The sequence below is a fragment of the Bactrocera oleae genome, chromosome 6 (genome assembly GCF_042242935.1).
Source record: "Bactrocera oleae isolate idBacOlea1 chromosome 6, idBacOlea1, whole genome shotgun sequence".
NCBI classification, from domain to species: domain Eukaryota; kingdom Metazoa; phylum Arthropoda; class Insecta; order Diptera; family Tephritidae; genus Bactrocera; species Bactrocera oleae.
Genome location: NC_091540.1, coordinates 8,114,343 through 8,133,001, shown reverse-complemented (window position 1 = coordinate 8,133,001; position 18,659 = coordinate 8,114,343). Strand labels below are relative to the sequence as shown.

General features: G+C 36.8%; 3 protein-coding genes across 3 annotated transcripts in view; 1 reads left to right on the top strand and 2 right to left on the bottom strand.

Moving 5' to 3' along the window:
- The window catches only part of M6 (neuronal membrane glycoprotein M6), a 69,887-nt gene extending 62,400 nt beyond the window's left edge, over positions 1-7,487 (bottom strand). Inside the window, exon 1 of the mRNA XM_036361008.2 lies at positions 5,590-7,487. Within this exon, the coding sequence (XP_036216901.1) occupies positions 5,590-5,593 (4 nt within the window). The 5' untranslated portion in view covers positions 5,594-7,487. The remainder of the gene's footprint in view (positions 1-5,589) is intronic.
- Positions 7,488-9,280: 1,793 nt separating this feature from the next.
- Positions 9,281-13,004, bottom strand: LOC106616918 (protein FAM91A1). The gene is made up of 2 exons (XM_014233848.3): positions 10,965-13,004; positions 9,281-10,903 (listed from the first exon to the last, which is right to left on the bottom strand). Exons 1-2 carry the CDS (start codon positions 12,796-12,798, stop codon positions 9,771-9,773), a joined length of 2,967 nt encoding a protein of 988 aa, XP_014089323.2. The 5' UTR covers positions 12,799-13,004; the 3' UTR covers positions 9,281-9,770.
- Positions 13,005-13,354: 350 nt separating this feature from the next.
- Ube3a (ubiquitin protein ligase E3A) lies at positions 13,355-18,560 on the top strand. The gene is made up of 9 exons (XM_014233838.3): positions 13,355-13,877; positions 13,945-14,307; positions 14,383-15,548; positions 15,666-15,907; positions 15,968-16,310; positions 16,375-16,592; positions 16,657-16,838; positions 16,945-17,437; positions 17,501-18,560. Exons 1-9 carry the CDS (start codon positions 13,828-13,830, stop codon positions 17,837-17,839), a joined length of 3,396 nt encoding a protein of 1,131 aa, XP_014089313.2. The 5' UTR covers positions 13,355-13,827; the 3' UTR covers positions 17,840-18,560.
- The last annotated feature ends 99 nt before the right edge of the window (positions 18,561-18,659 follow it).

Sequence of the window (18,659 nt, the reverse complement as noted above, 5' to 3'; positions counted from 1 at the left end):
TGTACCCGCTAAGTTAACTAATGGTCCCGACGGTACGGTGTACCGGACGTGCTAAGCATTTATGTTGCTATTACTTCAGAACTCGTTGTTGTGTTGAAGAAAACCAGTTTTCCTTAAGTATTATCGCATACAACGCTGTACGTGCTCGCCTTAATTGGGAGATGGCGCTGTTGACGCTGGCGGTGACGGCGATGACGTTGCGAACTGTACAATGATGACGACCGACCACAAATGGTGATTATGGCCGTGATGACGAAGTCAATTTACAGTAGGCTAAATTGTGTGAAAAAGTCCGACGAGGAGGAGTAAGCACAATGGATATCAATTGTCGTTAAACCGAAAGTATAGAGGTTAGTAATCGGGTTACCATAGTTTGAAATGTTAATTATGTACGTCTGTATTCACTTTTTCTAAAGACAGGAGTTCTGTGACTGACCTCCAGAGCAGACTTAGACAACGGAGAAAACATTTTTGCAAACACATTGCGTCAAATATTAGAAAAGATTGGAGAAAATCAAATCGGAAGTCGCTTTTTGGTAGCGCTACAAAGCTTATACGGCTATATTGCATAAAATAATCACATTCGCCAGAGCTGAGAATCGTGAAAGACGAAAACATTCGAACCGAAGGAGCTTTTACCATTCGTAATCGTAAATACCTTTGGAGCTTCGGGTGGTACCGATGGTTTATACAGCTACTATATTGCATATAATAATCCAATTCGTCAAAGCTCGTCACCGCGAAAGAACAGCATTCGAACCGACGGAGCTTTTACCGTTCGTAACAGTAAATATCGTTAAAGGTTCCTGTGAACCAGTTGGTGGCCACATATGGGGATAAACCAGTAAAGAAGCAAGTGACTTCGATAATTCAGTATTCCTAAAACAAAAATCTGTGAAAAAAAAATCTGCTAATTAGCAGGTTTGTTCAATCCTTCCAGCACACTGTAAAAAGCGTTCCTTGCAACTATAATAAAGAGCCGAAGCAAGCTACTTCACTGTGTGCTTATATTGTTGTTGTAATTGTATAAGCTTTTTTGTTGGCATTGTTGTTGTGTCTCTGTTCCCTTATATGTAGGTGCATTTGTTATTGTTATTCATACGAGTGTTTTTGTTTTTATTGCAATTGAGTGTAAGTGGAAACAATTGTTACAAGAATCAACGAGCGCAGGGAGTTACCGAAAAGGACTACTACATACAAAGAAATAACAAATAATGTACAATAACCCAAAACAAAAGGGAGTGCTGGCAACAACTGAAGAGCAATTCCGGGCACAACAAGCACACACATGCATAATAGATAAATGGCTGGGCATCGTTGCAGCACATGTGTGAGTCGAGGGCGGCGGTAGAAGGAGAGGCTGAGAGCCAATGAATTAAATTGAAAGCAAAAGCCAATGTAAAAACGCAATCACAACCAACATCATATAATTGAGCAATGGCGCAAATGGTTTTAAAAAGCAAGTAGGGCATTGGTAGTCATATGAACAGCACATGAACAACAACAACAACAACAGCAAACACAGTACATTGCACAAGCTGCAAATCAAAATAAAGCAAATGAGGATACCGTTGTATGCTATCCAAAAATAAAAACGAAAAGCATGAACATAGGTGAAAAGAACGCCAAGCCAATGCTGAGTGGAAAAGTGGTCAAGAACAAATGTAAATAAAGCGCCAAAAACTCGAGCGGTTAAAAGCAAATACCTGTAAGCGTGTGTTTGTGCGTTGATGTGTGGCGGCACGGCTGGTTTGTTACATAAAAAGCGTCCCAATACATATAAATGTGTGCACAAATATGTGTGTAAGACAAAAGGCAGCAAGTAAAAATGTTAACTTTGGCTACACCGAAGCTATAATACCCTACACAGTTGAATCTCTAATGGCATAAAATATCTTTATCTTGCATTTGATCGAGCAGCTAGTATTACAGCTATACTTTGCTATAGTGGCCTGATCCAATTGATTTGGAGATTGTAGCGTGGCTGTGCCACATTTTGTGAAGATACAAGGACTTGATTTTGATTGAACGGTTTTTTATGGCAGCTGTTTGCTATAGTGGTCCGCTAACGGTGGTTCCGATAAATCGGCAGCTTCTTGAAGCAAAGAAGGCGTGCAAAATTTCTGATCTATTTCTCAAAAACTTAGGGACTAGTACGCGCTTATACAGACAGACAGACATGGCCAAATCGAAGCAGCGCGTCATGTTGATCATTTATATATGTAGCTACATATACATATGTATATATGTATACTAAATATGGTTTTTGAAGTTGCCTGGTGGGTGTTACAAACTTCGTGACTAACTTAATATATCCTGTTAAGGGTATAAAAAGTAAAAGGATGCCAGAATATATAAAGGTATTCATTGCGTATGCACATGCATACTTCCGTGCGTACACCAGACAAGCGCTTAAGGGGAATCCCTCAGGAGAGGGATAAGCAGAGAAAGAGAGAGAGGAAGAACGCGTATGCAAGTTATAGCACAGGAATAAAATTTTTGGCCAACGATTTCGGCGTGCATGAATTTTCGACGTGCTTACATGGCAGGCACAAATGTTGCACGACACTGGTTAACGGTACTTTTATAATGTTCTTGTGCTGTTGCGGTTGTAAATCATCAAAAAATCAACCCAAATTGCGAGTGAAAGGTTGTTTCGAGTAGTGGGCACAACGACAATTACAATAACATACGCATATATATATTTATATAAACATATATATAGATATATTTATGTATTGATGTACATACATGTTTGTCCATAAGCCCATGCATATGCTTACTCTTATATACTTTTGAGTGAAGCGCTCCCTGACTGCCTGCCTGCATTGCCACTGTGAGAGAAGCGAAACGGCAAGGAGTGACTGCAAAAATGCAGAGAAATAAAGAGAAAACTAAAAAAACGTCAAAGTAAAAAAAAAAAGAGTCAAAATTTAAAAACGCCGCCAGCTAAGCTCTAGCGCAGCGGATCAACGCAAAACAGACGGCACGCAATTAGTATATGGCAGGACAGTTGTTACTCAGCGCACTAATACCATGCACACTTTTGACTTCGAGGTCGCTGCCGGCGCAATAAGGGATGTCTAACGTGTGGTAAATAAAGCGAAAACAAAGGAATTTTTACGCACATTTTTTGGAAAGTTTCGAATTACATTTTGCTTGAGTGGCAGCAGCAGACGTAACGGCAAAAAATTCAACGCCAGAGTTGGGGACGGAAGTGGCAGTGAAAAATGTAAAAACATGCAAGTGCGCGCTGATACCCAAGTAACGGCATTGCTCATACTCAATTGTGACGGTGGATGACATTTGAACATTTAAAGCAACGTGTTACAGTTTCAGCACGAGAGGCGCCGAACTTCACCATAGCAGTTCATACAACCACAGTGTCGATTTGTTGTCTTTCATTCGGTGTCTCTTTAATGCAACAACAATAAAAGTATACAAGTATAAATTTATTTTTTGGCCAAAAATCCAATTTAATTTCCAGCAAAGTCAGAAATTTACTCTTGCCTCAAAGCGTTTGGCTACAACTTTACCGTTATAGTTGGCTGGCTTACTGCTGCTGCCTTTGCTCTTTTAATATGCCACATTGTAGTTGATTTTTTTTTGTTGCATTTGTAACTTGTTGTTTTATACTTTTCGCAGAAGGAAATTAAATTATTTGAAGATGGCGTTCGGTTGTGCGTAGACACACCGGAATTGCGGAAATTAAGCAAAGCAGAAGAAATAAAATTGAATTAACGTCAAAATGTGGCTGTAAATGTAAGATACGTGTTTAACGGCTTGTTGCAGCTGTGCCCAATTTTGTGTGTGTCAATAAAGAACATTGGTGTTCAGGTGATGCATACTTGTGCTCCTACCTAGAAGCGAAAAATAAATCGAAAGAAAGCAAAGAAATTGAAACAGCTGTTGGTTGAAGCCAGCTTTTGATGTGTTGTTGCGAGTGTGAATTAAATAAGAGAAATGCCTAGTGAGGTAGTCGTAAAATTTTACAAACTTTTTCAAGGATTTTTAGATCTGAAAATGTGTCTTTTTCATACTGGTTAGAATGTAAATATATATTTTAAGGAGCGCGTCTCTTTAAGCTTCAAAAAAACATTGTTTAATTGGCAGTATACTAAAAAAAATTCGCCTCTTTATAATCCTCTGTAGTTTCGAAGCACTTGGGGGTTATCACACGTATCTACTTGAAATCTTACAGGGCACAGTGTAAAATTTAAAAAATATTGCTTTTTCATACTTAGATAGGTTATACCTCCAAAATAAACATATTAAAATTTTAAATCATTATCTCAAATAGCTTCTGAGTTACAACCTTCTAAAGTATTGCCGCTCAGTTCAATCAGCTCCAAAGGTTTATCTTTAAACGCCTTTTTTTGAAAACTATATTTTTCAAATTTGCTTGAGTGCTTACTCGGAGACAAATATAATCACTGTCACATTTTTTCTGCATATTCTGTACCATAGATGGTATAGTTCTCCATACAAACGCCTACCAGTTTTTTCAATCTAATCAAAAATCGAATTTTGGTAAGCCAAACTTGACGTTGTTCGGACAATATCTACTAGCGAAGAATATTGTTTTTTAGGTTTCATTAGGCCGGTAACACAGGAATTGTTTAATTTTTTTCTTTCTATGGCAACTTTTGTTTTGCGAAGAATTCTTGCAAAACTAAAAAACATGCATTACTAGAAGACTCATGTAAATTAACACCGCCGCTCGTAGAGGTCTGCTTGAAAAGGGTGTTTCGTATATTTGCACAGTAAATTGTCAAATTTAAAGCTTATTTCGGGCATTAGACTGGCTTTAACGCCTAAGCGCAACATATTTTCTGCTTTCCACGATTTAAGGTCTTTGGATATATTAAATGTTTTGATATATGGATATGGCAAATGCAGAGCACACTAAGCTTAATTGGCCGCTACTATTTTTCAAGTCAAGGATTAAGTTTAATATTATGTTATACAGTCAAACCTGGTTAAGAGAGAGTATAAGGGACCATGCTTTTTTCTCGCTTATAGAGATTTCTCACTAAAACAACACGTTGATTTTTCGTTTAGACATTATAAGTTGCTGCAAGGGCTGTGCTGTTCGTTGCAAATGATATTTATGAACTGCAGTGAGCATGCCAAATAAGTTAATACAGTTAAATATTATTTCTTTGAATTACAAGAAAACAACATAGTTCCTGACTCCTGAAAAAAATAAGAATGTGTCACACATAGGAAAATTGTCGCTTATAAACGTAAATACAAAAGAGGCTCTCAGTTATAGAGGTCAGAGTGGAAAAAACGACTGTCACTTATGAAGGCTTTTGTTTTTTCAGTTCGGGACCTGCGAATCATTCTCACTTATAGAGTTTTCTCGCTTACCCGCTTCTCTCTTGCTCAGGTTTGACTGTATTTAAATATCAGAAGCAGTCGAACTGCTGTGATCGTAAATAATCAACAAAATATGATATAAGAAATATATTATATAATATATACAAGCTAATGCATACTTCATATTCACAAATGTTACAATACAATAAAAAAAAATAAAAAAGAATAATAGTTTGGGCGTTAGCTGTTGACCGCAAGTGGACTTACCCATTTTGTATGTTCTCTTGATATCTATGCGTGCTGTCGGAAAATTTATTCAGCGTATTTCAGTATATTTCGATAATATGGTATGAATATATTGTTGCTTTGTGACAGCTGCAATATTTACAGTAGTATTAATTTTTTAATACACCAATACATGCGGATTTAAGCCCGTTAGCACAAAACTTTTTTTATTTCTTTTATTTCTCTCGCACAGGCAAGTCCACAGGTAGGTGTGCGCACAAACATACATATGTGTGTGCGTGAAACGGGTTAACACAAACACAAACGCACAATATATGAGAATTAGGCACTGTGCGTTGTTATTTAAGCTCGCGCAAAGGTGTTAAAGCCACGAAAACTTCAACAAGCGCAGAGCAGCAGAAAGCAGCAGCTCCGACCAAAAGGTAAAACACACACGGACAGTATTCGTATATGTCTATGTACGTCTATATGTATATATGTATGTATATTAGCGTACTATGGCATGTTAGCTCAAACGCAAATCAAGCGAGAGCACGCCGTGTGCGCGCTATTCCACGCTTAGAGCAAAGTTAATTTACTCAGTTCAGTTGACTGTTGTACAGCGTATTGGTCAGAATGTTTGCTTGTATGTATTTGCATATGTAAGTGGTGATGGGGTTGACTTAAGACGCCCGTTGTTGTTGCGCTGAGCGCCGATTAGGTGTGTGAAGCGGTGTTGTGGGTCTAGTGTACACTCCGCAGTCGCGCGCTGCCACGCGGTATGGACTTAAGTGTATGGCTTATAGATTCGTTTGTACGTGTAAGCGCGACGCGTTGGAGTATGTTGAAGGCAAACGTGTTTTCGCCCAAATTCAATTTATTACTGACGTTGTGGGTGCCATATTCATTTGCTGTGGTTTCTCTATGTTATTTAAATCGTTGTTTTTCTGTGCTATATAGTATTTGTTTTTGTTTTTGTTCACTTTATAAAAATTTTGTCTTTATTTACTTTTTGTCATTGCACTGTTATTGCTTATTTTATTAAATATTGGCTTTTATGCTGCGTTTATTTATACTACTTCTTATTATTGCTTGTGTTTTTATTTTATTGTTGCGCACCTTTAACACATGTTGGCTTGTTGTTGTGTGAATTCAGCAGCTTTTCATATGCACGCGCATAAGAAAATGGCAGGCAGAGCTGTTGCAATGGTATGAAAACACTTGTTTGCTTTGTTCCCTTTTGTTGCTTGTTTTCGCTTTTACGCGTTCGCTTGGCAACGAGCTTATAAATATTTGTGTTTTATATTTACTTCATAATCCAATGGAATGCAACGCTAAGAATTGCTTTGCATTTACAATATTCTTGTCAGGTGCAGTCTATGTATGTTGGTATATGTAATTATGCTCATTGGAAAAAACTTCATGTTCCCCTACCATATCTCTTTGTGTTTTTAATATATTTCAACTCTCTTTTTCAGATTCAAATTTAATATTTTTTTTATTGTAATAAGCACTTTTATTCAAGTTGCACTACCTCACTAATATTTCTTGCGATATCGTATATCAAACATATTAATTTATTTCCGTTCGGTGGCGTTAATTCATTTCACATATTATGTGGTTAAAACTTATTTGTAAATATGCACAGCGTCTTGCATTTACAACTTTGACGTTCTGTAACAGCACCAACTAACCACCATTTGTGCCACATTTAATTTGGTGCACGGTTTTGTGCTTTTTATATGAACAATTTTATTTTATAACTTTCAACCACCGCACTACAAAACACAACATTTATTACTTGAACGCGGCAAAACGTTTAACGAGCGTACTCCGTCATCTTAAACTGTCACAATGTTAACTTCCTCTCTCGAATGTCGAAAAGTCACTGAATTTACTGGCATAGAATGTCAATTGCCGCTTCTAACAACTACCACCATCAACAAGCGTTGCACACAGACTGTCGCAAGCGCTGGCAACACAAAAGCCAATAGCAGCAACCAACAGCCAAAATAACTGGCCAGCAGCAGCAAGTTGCGTTTTGTTGTAGCAGCAGCAATTGTAGTTACTGTGTAACGAAATCAACTTTACATTCACTTGATACTAAATACTCGCAATAACCGGTTTCATTGCGCACTTACAACTCGAACATGTTTGATAACAGTTGGTTTTGTGAAAACGACTATTCAAAGAAAAAAACGAAACAAAAGTAATTTATACAATTCTCGATCACGACTTTACCACAAAAGTGTCATATCGCCGCTGTGTTGACTTCAATTTGCAATAATTCTTTTGCCACTAGACACCTTATTCGTAAGCTCTCAAAATGCCACAAAAGTAGAGCAAAACAAATATATATAAGTGGCTCTATAATTGAGTTTTTCATAGAAAAAAATGTTAATACTAATATATTTGTATACACACAAAATATTCTATATAGTATTACATAAAATAATATTGTTTATAATGAATAAATTTCTGACTTTTTGAGTTGCAGCAATACAAATATGCTAGCGATAAATCCGCGATTTTAAAAAGATTTCGGCTAAACATTGTAAGTCAAATATTAAAATCACTCTTTTTTTAATTTTTTTTTATTGTACAATAAATATCAGATTTTTAATTTAATTTAAATTTTTATTTTCATTGAAAACATTACAGCGCGAATAATTGTAAATAAACTTATATCCGGCTGACAGTTGCACAGTGGTTTCAAAACTACTCATAAAACATACAGTTTGAAAGTTAACCTACCGCTTTGCATTGAAGGAAGAAAAACAGCTTTTATTAAATACAAAAATATGAAAACAAAATGTGTAGAATATATCGTAAATAATATAAGAATATAAAGTAAATCTATAAATTGTTAAAAGGGTAAGTTAATTATCGACAGCTATTAAGTTATACAGCTTTAATCTATTATATGTGTATAGGGCGTTGAATACCTGCTATGGTTTTTTTTATACCCAGAACAAGGTATATTAAGTTTGTCACAAAGTTTGTAATACCCAGAAGGAAGCGTCGGAGAACATATATTATATATACAAATATATGTCTCTAAGTGATCAGCGTGACGAGCTGAGTCGATTTAGTCATGTCCGTTGTCTGTCTGTCCGCCACTCGGTCTGTATACACGCGAACTAGGCTCTCAGTTTTTGAGCTATCGATCTGAAACTGATCTTGTACACGTTCTCTCCTTCCCTAGCTGTTCATTTGTTGGTACCATCGATATTGGGCTATAGCATATTACTGCTATAAAAACTGATCAATCAAAATCCAGTCTTTGTATGGAAAACTTTTGTACTTGACGAGATATCTGCACGAAGTTTGGCATGGATTATTATTAAAATGCTCAGATCGGACTACTACAGCATATAGCTGTCATACAAACTGAACTATGTCTTCATAGGTATAACTGCTCAATAAACCGACATATCTTTTTATACTTTTTTATGTTATAAGAAATGTACCTGTGAAGGGTATTACAGCTTCGGTGCAGCTGCATTTATCGTTTTTTCTTGTTCTGAAATTAAATCTGTATGTACAAGTATACTCACAATAGCAGTTACAACTGATATGTCGTTGTGTAAATCACACGCTGCAATATGAGAACAAAAACCAATACTTATTAAATTTAAGCTGAGCTTGTTCCAGCTTAATGATTTGCAGCGCATTAAAAACTTGAATGGGAATGCGCTTAATAGACATATTACATACAAGCAAACATTAAATATTATATTTGAAAATGATAAATACTTTTTTATTTGTATTCATAAGTGCTGTAAGTATTTATGAATAAGCAATACATTGTATGATAAAATTTAAATTATTATTCATTTTATATTTTATTTATGTATGTATAAGTGGCTTTCATACCATTAAAAACAGAAGGTACTATTTTCTGCTTTTTCACATTTTTTCCATAAGTTCAGCTCAAAAACTCTATTTCGTAATATTATATAAACAAAAACAAAATATGAATGTGCACTTGTATTCAGCATATTAAAAGTACAAATCTGTCAAAACAGATAAGATAAAGAAAACGAGCACATACATACGCAAAAATAAGCTAATAAAAAAAAAATAAAGGAATGGATTGCAGCTATTTGACAATAAATAATGTACAGCAAATTAATTTGATATTGCCTTTTCATTATTTTTTTCTATAAATTTTCCATTTGCATAACCCAGCCTATATACTACATTTTTCGCAGTTCAAGCGCTTATCTACCACTCCAGTAGCAAACTCGTCCATTTTCGAAAGCCAAATTTATGCGTGGATATGGCAAGATTTTTCCAATCTTTAATTGCTCTATGTTCGGTTCCTCTTCAAAATACATACACTGCTTTACGAACTTCAAGAAAGTCGCATTCATCTGCTCCGCTCTACCCGGCAAAGCCTGCAGATTATCATCTCGATGCAGTTTATGTACAATTTGCTCGCATATACGTGTGTTGCAATCGACATCGAAGAGTGGCACACCAAAATTCACATCCAATATAGTCCAATTCTCTGATGTTGTATCTTCGCTAGAATTATCAACACTTTCCAATAGCGCATTTTTATTGCTATTTACTGCCGTGGCGATTATAGGTATTTCAACGGAACTTTGAGATACCAATTCGTTTTTGATATGCGTTGCCGCTGAATCAGCATCACATTTGGCCAATTCTGATGCCAATAATTCGTTGCAGTCGACTGAAGTGTACACATTGGATGGTGAACCGTTTTGTGGACTAATCGCAAAATAATTCTCATCCGGACTCTTGAGTTGGCTGCCGCTGAGCGGTGAAGCACTCAGACGCGCAAAACTAGTCACTTCAGAGCCATCTGCAGGTGACAATAGATCTTGTGGCTGTGGTACTGTTGATACGGTTATTGGCGCTGTTGTACCAGCAACGACATTGGACGCTGTTGCAACACTCTTTGGCGCATTCACTGGCTTAATTTTGATTTTGGGGTGTCTCAGATGTACTTGCAAATCAAATGATTCGCAGCCAATATCTGGCACGCCGGTATTAAGGAATGTTATAAAACCACAATTGTGTTCAAGATCTAAATATTTCGTTAGTTGTTGTACAGCTTTATGATTGATCCATTCTAATTGGCGTGGATCTTCGGCATTGAAGGGGAAGGCTTCGTAGCGCAATTCACCAGGTTGTCGTATACCATAACCCTGCACGAGAATGCAGCCATTTCTCAACTGATCGTTTAGATTGCGGAAATTTTCAGAGTTCAAAACATATGAATCGGAATGTAGTATATTAACAAGCAACTTTCCGTAGCCAAGAAATATACGTGGAAGTGTTTTAAGTACAGTGCCGCGACAAAGGAAAAGGCTTGGAGGTCCATATCCTAAAGGTAAAGGTAGTAAAATAATAATTGTAATAAATTATTTTATTTATATTCTATGTACCTGTTATATGATTATAAAATAGTTTCGTCCACATATGAGAGCTATCTGAACCGCGGTAATATTGGCCAAAAAATGGAATGCTGAAGATATGTGAGAGTGTAGCAGTTAACGGCGTGGCAGATATAACAAATTTATATTTCTTTTCGAGTACACGATCGCGTGTTTTCTGATCCAAGCACTCCAAACATTCCAGACGTAACAAATCTAGACCACCTGGCACCAGATGGCGCAACGAACATATTGTCGATCTCAAAATTACTGCATGCGCAAAATACCTAGAAACATCACCTTCACCCTCGGCATCTAAGAGCGAAACTTTTTCTAACTCTGCTAAAAATGAGTCAATACTTTCCTCACATAGTTTGCCCACCTCAAACATAGTGACAGCATGATTTTTTAAACCCGGCGATAGATTGCCCATCATTAAAAATGCCGTTAGAGTGGAATCAAAGAGAAATCCAACTCGTTTGCCCGTCTTCTCTGATATACTTGGTAATTTGCCATCACCTTTAGGTGTTGTTGGCAGTTCTTTAATACTTAATTTTGTTGTACTCTCACTTAAATCATCCAATTCAGAACTGAGTTCTTGCTCCTCTGAATGGTTGTGTACGTCACCAACAGTTTGCATTGCTTGCGGGGATGGTGAAGGCATATTAGCAAAACTGAAGTCACTTGTATTACCATCAGATGAAAGATAACCAATGGAGCTGTTGTCCTTATCTTGTGGCTTTGTTAAAACTGGGCTATATTCTGCAGCTTCAGCGCGTTCTGCTGCTGCCTCCGATGTAATGAAGTTGTTATAATTGAGCGGCGTTATTTGAGGTGGTTCACGCGTTGTATGTTGTTCCAATTGGTATTGTTCCCAACTGGCATGATACTTTATATCAATACTGGGACTATCACTGACCGGTTCTTTGCGACGTGAGAAACCCAAACGGCAGAGTAGAGACACGGCTTGCTTAACTAAATCCAAATCGACTTGTAACATTTGTGCCAATTCCGAAATAGTCATATATTCATCAGCGCTAACGAAAATTTTATAGAGTAAATTCTCAAAGTGATCGCCACTAGTACGATTCATTACGAAATTTCGTAGCGGTGGTATGCTGATACGATCTTCTCCTGATATGGGTATGTCTAAATAGATGAGACCTTTTCGATATAAACTGTGCACAACGACGTAGTCGCATTTTCCTGCGGTTTGTGAGCCAAAATCGATGAGATCATCAATAAGACTACGTTCTGCTGTAGTTACAAATCTTATATCCGCCTCCAAGACATAGCCTACCTCGATGCGCCACCATGGTTCAATACATATACGTACTGGAAATCGAGGCAAAAAATCCAATGGATTCGGCTTGGCACTAAAGAGAAGCGCACGTGTTGTATGTGTTTTCAAATCGCTTATCAGTGATAAATACTCATTGCGTCCAATGCCCAAAATACGCAGGCAATCTGCAGCTGTGAAATTTGGTAGCGTATCATATGACTTATCATTGCGTAGCAATTGACTCACTAAATCAAGATAATAGTTAAATGGCGTAACGCGCAGTCCTTTCGTTATAATGTCAGCTAAATGATATGGAAAAAGTAACAGGCCATTGATGCTCTTCTGCACCAATAATTCGTAGTAACGTTGCTCATGTCGAAAAACTTTCAAAACGAGATTACCACGAAAACGCAGCTGATTCTTGAGACTATAATTGAAAACGTACTTTTCATAGTCGAGTTGATTGTTATGGAGAACTTGTTTCAAATGAATCGGTACGGATGCCCATGGAATGTTTTGACGTACGCAATTACCGATATCTTCAGAGACCTTCTCCGACATCATTTCTCACCTAGCTTTATTGTTTTTTTTTATCTTTAAAAGTTGAGCAGCTACGCGGCTCTAAATTATTTACATTTTATGTATCACAAAACAAAATATTTTTGGCACAAAAAGGAAACGAGTAAGTTTGCTTTTATTTACTTTTTAGAATGTGGCAAAAAACGAATAAGAAGATTAAAAGGTGTAAATTTTTCGTCTGCACAGCTGACGTTTATCAGTACCTTTGTTTGTGTTCGTTTTCGGTTTTTTCATATTTTGACAAATAAAATAACAGTATGGGTAGTATTAAAAAAAACAATATTGCAAGGTTGATAAAGTAGAGTAGTACCTAAAATGATAACACATTGCTGTTGTTTAGTTTTGAATTATAAAAATATATGCATAGTATTATTTCTGAAACTTTTATAAAAATGTGTTACAAATTAAAAAAATATTAGTTAGAAAAAACAGAGAACGTTCTCACTTAAAAATTTGATTGTTTACCTTGATTCCGAGACTTCGCATGCAACCCTGTTTGAATGAGTTTTAGAATTTTTTTGGCAGTTGTGTTAGCAACAAGGAGACTATTTCTTAAACATTTTTCTTCCACAGCTTTCTTTACAACATTTGCATTAAAAGAAAGTTTAAATCTTTATAAATAAACTAAAGCATATACAATTTATTTATTAACAAAAATAATATTCAATATATTGTGAACAAGAATTCCGCAAACTAATAAATTTGTGAAAAATTTTGCGAAAATTGGCGAAGACGACAGGAACAATCGATTTTTTTTTGTGTTGACAGTTCCTTTTAGTAGGAACAGTGTAGCAGGTAACAGCCTGTGAGCATTCAGGCAAAATAATAATTCACCGAATGTCCTTTTAACCAAAGCTCCATTTCAAAGCAAAGTTAAGTAGTTCGGCTAAAAAGCCTGAATACCGCATCGTACCTTTTCTTTGTTTAACTACAGGATAATATTCAATATTATTAAACTGAAATAAGAAAGAAAAATTTTTTTGGAGCGAAACACTGGGTGTATAACGCCACTTGATGAACGCTGAGAAAGAGAAGCAACAAGCCATTGGCGACGATACTTCAAGGTATACGAACACAATGTTATAAACATTTTCGTTAGAATGTGTGAATAACGCTTTTTAAACAATTTAGCATCCATGAAGATTCACCAACTGCAAGCCATATCGTCTCTAATAGTTCAACAAGCAACAATCAACAAGAACACGAGCAACAACAACCGCAACAAACGATACAACACACCCGCACCACCAATCCAGATATGAAAAGATCTGCTGTCAAAGAACTTATTGAGCGCTATTTTTATCAGCTTCAGCGTGGATGTGGGAATCCAAAATGTTCAAATCAAAACTGTGCTTCTAGTGGTCAGGTTGCGCCAATGAATCCAAACGAAATTGCAGCACGCGCCATTCAACTTTTTTCACAGGACGCAAAACTATGCGATTTCTACAGTCAACCACCGAAGGTGCCGCGCACACAAAATGACTCACCGTCGAGGTAATTGAACGCGCAGATATCCTTTTCTGTTCTATTATCGCTTAAACACATTTTTCTTTGCATTCTTTGTTTTAGTTCACATTCGGCAAGCTCTGCGGCTACAACACCCAGCATTCAAGACTCAGAAATGCTTTCGCCTAACGATAGCAGCACCAGCAGCACAAGTAGCACTACAAGCACAAGTAGTAGCAGCGGTAATAGCACCATTACCTCTGGCAGTGCCAGTGTGCGCAGTCATACCAGCCAACAAAGCAATATGAGTAATATCGCTAAGGCTGTTCGTAATAGTGCTGGTGGCGATGGCGGTGGAGGAGGGGATGCAGATGTGGCCGGTGCTTCTTCATCTGCACCTGCCTTTACTTCACAGAGTCGCGGTAATTCTAATAGAATTACTGAAAACAATTCAACTGCGGCTGACGACGAAATGTGTCAACTGGAAATTCTTTGTAATGCAGCTGAAGCTGCTGAAATGGCGATCGATGATAACGATATTTTAAAAACACAAACTTCGAATGCATCCACAGAGGGAGATATGGATGTCAGTGCGCCAGCGGCGCGTACAATTTCTGGACCACCTACACCAACATTCGCACCTGTGCCATACCTTAACGAGGCACTGATCGATGAATTATTGGATGAAGGCAAAAAGTTTAATACATACGATAGACTTTTACATGCCATAAACGAAGTTTACCCACACATTGATCGGCTTAGTAAGAGTTTTCGTAGGCCAACTCTTACTGTTATGCCCACTCAGTTAACATCTAGTGCGACAGCTACAAAACTGCAAGAATTACTGGGTAAATCACCGACTGATCTAAAGAAAGAGGACTTACGTACACTTGAGGGTGAAACTGATAAAGATGAGGATAGTACATGTGTTTCGGCCGAAGATGATCCCGCGAACAGTGAACAACAAGTACCACAAGTGTCTATCGATTGCGATGATGTGCCAATGGATGAAGATGGCGCTTCTGATGGGTTTTCAACAGCAGCAGCTGCAGCAAACACAGCTGGTGACAACGAGATAGATGTACAGTCAAATAGCAATGAAACATTGGTAGACTTGGAGAGTTTGCGACGTGTAAAAAAGAAATTGTTTGCTTTGAATAATACGAGCATTGGTGAGGCGTTAAATAGCAACATAATACTGCTGGCAGAAAGTATACGCTATGGACGTGAAACTGACTGGGAGAAAGTGCTACATTGTCTGGTTATTTGCTTTGATATGGCGACAAATAGTAAGTGTTTGTTTCTTATTGCTTTAAAGTAGTGTTTTGTTAGAAATCTGCCCCTCACCAGTATATTGTGCTTAATTTTTATTTGCCCGCTAAATTTTCAATGCTTTTATACTGCAGCTTCTAATAGTTTCGCTGATTTGGAATATTTGGAACGTTCGTTGCCCAAGCTTTGTCATGCTACACGTATATTACCAGTTGCCGCTCAGGCGCGTTTGGGTCGCATATGGGCGGCGCATTGTAAAGATCAAATGCAATCGCTGGTACAGTGTTGTCAACAATTGATTACCTTACAGGTAATACTTGACGAAGATACAGTACAGGAAAATACTGATGTGATTGCGGTAACGCGTGTACTCAAGGTAGAATATAATTAAAAATAAATTTTTTCTACAAAATAAATTAATTTTTGTAAAACGCAGATTGCTTTCTACGCCAATATCTTAGCCGGCGAGCTGGATACCAGCTCAATTAATGCTCATAGTCAATCGGCTAGCAGCGCCGATGTCGACACATCTTCTAATGCGGATACTACCAACGATGATGATGATATCTTCTTCTATACTCAAGTACCTAAACCGCATTATCCGAAGTTTGCGGAAGACGAGCTAGAGAAAGAGTTGGGTATATCGAGTATGGACTGTCGAGTGCCGTTGGTGCCATTTGAAGAGTTCTACAATGAACCGCTAAGCGATGCCATACAAATGGATCGCGATTATTTATCATATAGAAATATGATTTTATCACTAAATCCCAGTGGCGACGGTATAGCAATTTTTCTTGTTTAGTTTTCATATTAAAAACTTATTATATATAATTTCTATTACAGATTTACACTTTTCCTTTATGCTGTATTCGTTTATCTTAACACCCGCGACAAAAGTTATTGCGCTTTACTACGATAGCCGCATACGCATGTATAGTGAGCGCAATTCATCGCTATATTCCTTATTGAACTCATTTTCTGATGGCAATGAGGTTGGCGCACGACCTGACTTGAAATTGAAAGTACGACGTGATAATATTATAGACGATGCACTCATTGGGGTAAATGAACGTGAATTTTTATCAAAAAATGTAAGAGCAAATTTAAAATAATTCTCACGTTTAGCTTGAGCTTGTGGCTATGAGCAATCCGAAAGACTTAAAGAAGCAGCTAGTAGTTGAGTTCGTTGGTGAACAGGGCATCGATGAAGGTGGTGTTTCCAAAGAATTTTTCCAGTTGATTATTGAAGAGATTTTCAATCCCGACTATGGCATGTTTGTGCATCAGGAGGATACCAACACTGTGTGGTAAGAACATAACTTTTATTATGTATAAATAATTGATAACGTTTAAACAATTATAATAATATAATGAATGAAAATGTTTACAAAAATTATAATAATTCTGTTTCAGGTTCAATTCAGCACCATTTGAGAATGAAGCTCAGTTCACGCTGATTGGCATTATATTAGGTTTAGCAATTTACAATAACATCATACTGGCTGTGAATTTTCCCATGGTCGTCTATCGTAAATTAATGGGCGGCGTTGGTACATTTTACGATTTGAAATATTGGAATCCAACATTGTATAGAAGTCTGAAATCGTTACTCGACTATCAGGAGGCCGATATGGAAGAGGTTTTTATGCAAACATTTAAAATTAGCTATAACGATGTGTTTGGTGAAGTTGTCGATCATGAGTTGAAACCCGGCGGTGGTGACATAGCAGTTGGTCAACAGAATAAGCTAGAGTTCGTCGATATGTATAGCGATTATTTGCTTAACAAGAGCATTGAACGACAATTTAGGGCTTTCAAGAAAGGTTTCGAAATGGTAACAGATGAGTCGCCATTAAAATTACTGTTTCGGCCAGAAGAAATTGAGTTACTCGTATGCGGTAGTAGGGTAAGTAAAATGTTTAGTTGTTGTTGTATGACTCAATAGTAATGATTTTTCCACATAATGCAGAAATTCGACTTTGTTGAACTGGAAAAATCCACTGAATACGAGGGTGGTTACACAAAGGACTCGCAAGTAATCAAAGACTTTTGGAGTGTTGTACATTCTATGCCCGAGGAGTCTAAGCGCAAATTACTCGAATTCACAACTGGCTCGGATCGTGTGCCTGTCGGCGGTCTAAGTCGCCTGAAACTACTAATAACACGTCACGGTCCCGACAGCGATCGCCTGCCCACCTCGCATACATGCTTTAATGTGTTATTGCTGCCAGAATACAGCGCTCGTGAGAAGTTGGAGGAACGTCTACTAAAGGCGATAAATTATTCAAAAGGTTTTGGCATGTTATAAATTGCTGCTTTCAAATAACTATATTCCTATATACGTGAGTACTGAACGACACCAAATGGAGATGCTACAGCAAAACGAAAGCGGGAATATACGTGTAATGAGAAATACAAGCGCAACGAATGTTGTTTTAACTAGTTCTCTTTTATCATTCTCGTTTCTTATTTTTTGTTTATTTCTTTTTGAAGGATATGTTTTACAAATAATTGATTTTTTGGTCTCTACGACAGCTACTGAAGACTTGTCTTTATTTCAAGTATATATATTTTTGGTTCGTTTACAACAAACCTACATATGAATACATATATACATACATGCATACATATAAATGTAAAAGACATTTCTTTAAACGAAGCGAGTAGTGAATTAATAATTTACAAAATCTTGAAGCTTCCTTACATATGTGCGCTGGTAGAAAAAAGCGCTAATAATTTAATTTTTACTCTTTCAAAAGCATATATATATTTTACTTGCAAGTTAAATAATATATAAACTTAAAGAATTCAATTTATTTTTGCATAATTTTCTCAATGTAACATTGAGTACATCTAATAAGAAACATAAATAATTTTATATACATAATAATAATTTTAATAAAAACAACACGAGTGCCACCCAAAACAGTTCACTCACCACGATATAATTCGTAACAACAAGAACAACATACATACATTTATTTTCGTTTGTATATGTATATATAAAAGAAAGTTTATTTTTAAATCGACAGCTTTTGAATTTTATTTAAAATTTCTTTTCTAGAAAACTGAAAAATTGATATGCAAATATAAATAAATGCTAATATATGCGTATACAACAGCAAATG